The sequence below is a fragment of the Eucalyptus grandis genome, chromosome 1 (assembly GCF_016545825.1).
Source record: "Eucalyptus grandis isolate ANBG69807.140 chromosome 1, ASM1654582v1, whole genome shotgun sequence".
Classification (NCBI taxonomy): Eukaryota; Viridiplantae; Streptophyta; class Magnoliopsida; order Myrtales; family Myrtaceae; genus Eucalyptus; species Eucalyptus grandis.
In genome coordinates, this window is record NC_052612.1 from 27328326 (window position 1) to 27332888 (window position 4563).

Consider the following 4563-nt stretch of genomic DNA (forward strand, 5'->3'; position numbering starts at 1 on the left):
ATTCTGACAATTGTATTCATTATTTTCATTCACAACTACAAGTGTGAAATTTTTTTAATAGTAGAGATGTTGTTAATAGAAATCGAACGTTGTGTTTATATTCAATAGCTATATTGGTGATGTTTTCAATATGAATCTTTTCTACTTTGTTTTTATTTTATTTTATCTTTTTATTTACCGAATCCCACTTGGTGGGACCCACGAAATGGGATCCATAGCTTTCACAGGGAATCCGGTTTTCTAGAGAAAATTTGTGGTGGGGGCAGCACCTTACTCTTCAAAGAGCGGCCGTGCCGTCGGGGCCGTCGCCCTCATATTTTCCATTTAGCAAACCATGCATCTGCCTCGCCCTTGTTACGCAATTATATGGTCATTTCATTTCATGTCCATGGAACGGGTAGGAAAATGGTTCCTTTTCAAAGCATGATTTTCATTAGGAATAAACTCAATGAATGATACAGCTCATTGCAGAAGAAACTGAAACGCAAGATGCGAAAGAAAACAAAATCATGAGACCGACCATCCTCATGTATCATACAAAAATTCGGTTTTAAAACAGCAGCACTCCACCCAAAGTAGCAGCAACGACGTACGGAGCCAATGTCCTTGAGTTAAACGTATTGGCAACTGCATCGGAGGAATCGACAGGGGCACTGTCCGATCCAGATGGGGCACGCGATGGAACCGGCACTTCCTTCTTGGGTGCCCCCGGTGCTGGAGCTGGTGCCGGCGTCCCGAACATGGCCAACGGAAGCAGCACCTGATCGACCTGATAAATCGCCAATTTGCTGTTACTAGTTATTGCGTTGTCGACGCTTGCGGCCACAACCCCAGTCGTAACGTTCACTTGATTCCCCGATGTGGTCACGTTGAGCGGAAACTGGCCGTTGTCAGTGTTGCCGGCTTGGGTCCGCAGTGGGTTGCTGATGGTCGAGAACTGCGTGAGCGAGATGACGGAAGGGATGATGTGGAACTGCACTAGCTGGGTCTTCTCTTGATCGGAAAGCATGTTCAGCGTGCCCGATTTGAGACTAGCGAACGCATTGTCAGTCGGCGCAAATATGGTGAAGCCCTGGTTCGACTTCTGATTGCTCAACTGAGAGCTGAGCTGGTCTCCCACCAGACTGCTCTTGAGCAGCCTAATGAAGGTGGTGAACTGACCCGCTTTCTCGAGGATTGCGGTGACATTGGTCGGGCTGGCGGGGGCAGCCGGAGCCCCGGCCGGACCTTGGCCGGTGATGGGGGCGATGTGGAGGAGGAATATTATTGCGATGCAAGAAAATGGAAGTACCACTTGATGCTTCATCGTAGGAAAATGATGATTTCCAACTAGTTTCTCGAAAAACAAAGGCGTTGAAAAGCAAGAATAACAGAAGAAATTCTGGTATAGAGAATTTGGTGATTGCTGCTTCAGTTAGAGAGGAGAAAAGATTTTGGGTTCGAACTCTGAGCATTTTGGAGGGAGGTTGAGGGTTTTATATTCAAGTGGGTCGACAGAACACTGTACACAAAATTAGGTGAAGTGGCTTGTTGTTTATAGTTAGGAGAGGATTTTCATTGCGACCAACTTTGTTTGGCCAAGGTCGATGGAATCAAGAACTTGAGGTTGCTTGGCAGGGCAGGAATTCCAGCTGGGGAGTGGGACTGAGCAAGAGAGAAAATGGAGTGCGGAAATGAGAGGGAATGATGACAGAGTCAAGCAAGCGCACAAGTTAGCTCACCTTTCGATAAAGCTTGCGATTCAAGCTCTGACCACAATCTTTTCCTCGAATCGATGATGATGGCGACCACCAACTGACGAGTCCTCTGCGTTTCCTTTGAACGGCAATTTTTACTTCTTCTCCAATGGCGTTTTCTCAACTAGTCACTTTAAGGAAAACGACGCGGAAGATGTCCCGATTGGCGGTAGGTGCGAGCGCTTTCAGAGAAGCTTTTTTGAGCGTGTTGATTTCCTCAGTTTTAAGAGGTTGAATTCTTTAATGGAAAAGATGATGGTTTGAACTGGAAGCGACCCCCATTTTGGAGTATTATATTCGGCTGCCTTAGCATTACAGTATGGGCGAAAGCGCTGCGACGTGATTCATATGTTTCAACTCATTTCCGAATGGCTATTCCCATGAGAAAATATGGTTTCATGCGTGAGTTACAATCTAAGTAATATGCAAGGCATTTTGGATGTGGCCAGGTATAGGATAGGCGGACCCTCTCTCCGGCTGGCTTCGCATATGACTTATTTCCCGAAAGGAGTATACAGTGATGGCATTTTGGGGGTGGGGCACTGCTTTTGAATTCTACGTAGGAATCAAGGAATAAGTCTCTTCTCTTCCATTCGATGTCGCCCCCATACTCCCACAGCCTCAGGTTTTCGTGTTGGATTAAACTTGGAGTGACGCCATAGTTGCGTTCGGATAGATTTCTATTTTTTGCTTTTTATTTAGTTCTAAATCTTGCAGCGGGCATATTTTGACTTTTTCTTAACCCAAAACACCTGAAACGTTCACTCTATGAATCTTGACACCTAAATTATATTTATAACGTTTTGAAATTTGAATAAGATTATTAACTCTGGTAGAACAAAAGGTTGCTTTTTGTTTTTGAGAAAGTATAGATAAATAGGTTATCGCTAGGGGTGAGCAAGTTCAAATTGAGAATTGAATTGATCCGGCTTGCCCAACCAGTTCCAGGCTCACATCCGCAACTTGGAACTAAAAAATTACAAACAAATAGGATCCCACTCGGTGTGAGCAATTGGGTTGCAACTCAAAAACCGGATCGAGCCAGCCTTACCCAGTCGGTTTCTTCTAGAAAGAAACGATCCCACTCTTAGATTCAAACCTTGGAATGGGCCTTTAACTAGGTTAGTTCCATGGTTGAACTGATTCTGAATTGATCTTATACACTTTATTTGAAAAAGATGAATGAGATTTAATTAGGGAGAATGGAACCCATGACCTTCAGTTTGAAGTAGGCACACGAAATCACTTAGTAATGAGACTTTATTGCTTATAGGTAAAAAATAATATATAATGCCAATTATGTGATTTTTATAAAAGGAACCTGATTGTAGAACTAGAAATTATCTGACCGGTTTGATCCTAGATAAGTTCCAAGCATAACTGGTTTGGTCCTTCGTTCCAATTCTTTAGAATCGGCCTACCCCATTATCAATCACCCTAGTTCCCACGCTTTTGATAGATTGTTTTACATAACCAAAACCTTCTAAAGAAGAGTAATCAAGCGGTTACATTAGCTTCTACATGAGTCCCTACTCAGGAACCAGATCATAAGTCCTATCGTTTTCGATGTGGGATATGGTCCCACTCATGGCCTGTACAATGTAACATAGTCCAAAAAGCAAAACGTGTCGGCAAAGTATCTTCACAACATATCCATCACCAAATAATGGTAAAAACATTATTCTATTAGCAAATGGCGACATTTGATCCTTTTCAAGTCTTCAATTCTTACCGTCCAAATATCAAGACCCACCACGCATCTCTCTTGGGCACCCAAGTTCTGTGGCCCGGTGGGGGAGGTAATAGAAATAAGACAAGCCCCCGGTCAGAGACTCGAAAAGGAGAAATAGTTTGAAAATGAAATCTAGACTTGAAATGCTTAGCAAAAACTATACCTAAATATGCATGTTAATATTTATATATTAATGATAGTTTTTTATTTTTTGGGTAAGGTATATTGTTAATAATAGTTGAAGCACGTGCATCCCAAGATTTGGAGAAAAGCATAAAGTATTGATCTTGCAAATCAAACTTAGCATATCAAGTATTGCTCAAATAATTTATACGTTCTATATTAGGGAAACAGACAATATCAATATTAGAACTATTGTATGATACTCATTTTGGTACCAAAATTTTTCAAATAATTCAAGCGCAACAACTTTTAAATATGAATTACTTGAATGACTCCATTAGAAAATTTGACATAACATCATTTTGACAATAAAAACTCATCAGAGTCACTTGAATGGATTGTTTTAAAAGTATTGGCATTAAAGTAGTTATTCATAAAGTTTTGGTGGGAAAATGCTAAAAAAAGTCATAAACTTATTATATTTATATTAATTCAATTATAAACTTTTCAATTAGACCAATTCAATTTTAATTTTTTTTTTTCATATTGGTATCAATTCAATCCTTTCGGCCAATATTGACAGATTGACATTGACGTGGATACCCGCTAGTGTTGGCCGTTCGGCCAATGCTAACGTGGCAATTTTTAAATAAATTTTTTTTCTTTTTTTCTTTTTCCTTTTCTTTTTATTTTTTCTCTTCTTCCTCCATGGGCTTCTTCTCCGTATAGTGGCTGGCAAGGCTCCATAAAAGGTTGCAGCCCTTGCCAGGCCTCACCCAACTTTGCCCAAGGCCATGAGCGAGGCGTCTTTGCCCAGATCTGGGCGAGGCTGGGTGAGGGCGGCAACCCTCACTAGTGGCCACCGTAAGGAGAAGAAGTCAAGGAGGAAGAAGAGAAAAATAAAAATAAAAATGAAAGGAAACAGAAAAAGGAAAAAGAAAATAAAAAAATATGAATTAAAAATCGCCACAT

General features: G+C 41.2%; 1 protein-coding gene across 1 annotated transcript; it reads right to left on the reverse strand.

Annotated features, from left to right (window-relative positions):
- Positions 1–409: 409 nt before the first annotated feature.
- LOC104435678 (fasciclin-like arabinogalactan protein 11) lies at positions 410–1460 on the reverse strand. Its single transcript, XM_010048390.3, has one exon. It carries the CDS (start codon positions 1304–1306, stop codon positions 551–553), a length of 756 nt encoding a protein of 251 aa, XP_010046692.2. The 5' UTR covers positions 1307–1460; the 3' UTR covers positions 410–550.
- Positions 1461–4563: the final 3103 nt, after the last annotated feature.

Bases quoted from the DNA above. Each gene is read 5' to 3' on its own strand.
- LOC104435678 (XM_010048390.3), bottom strand. From the start codon at position 1,306: ATGAAGCATCAAGTGGTACTTCCATTTTCTTGCATCGCAATAATATTC.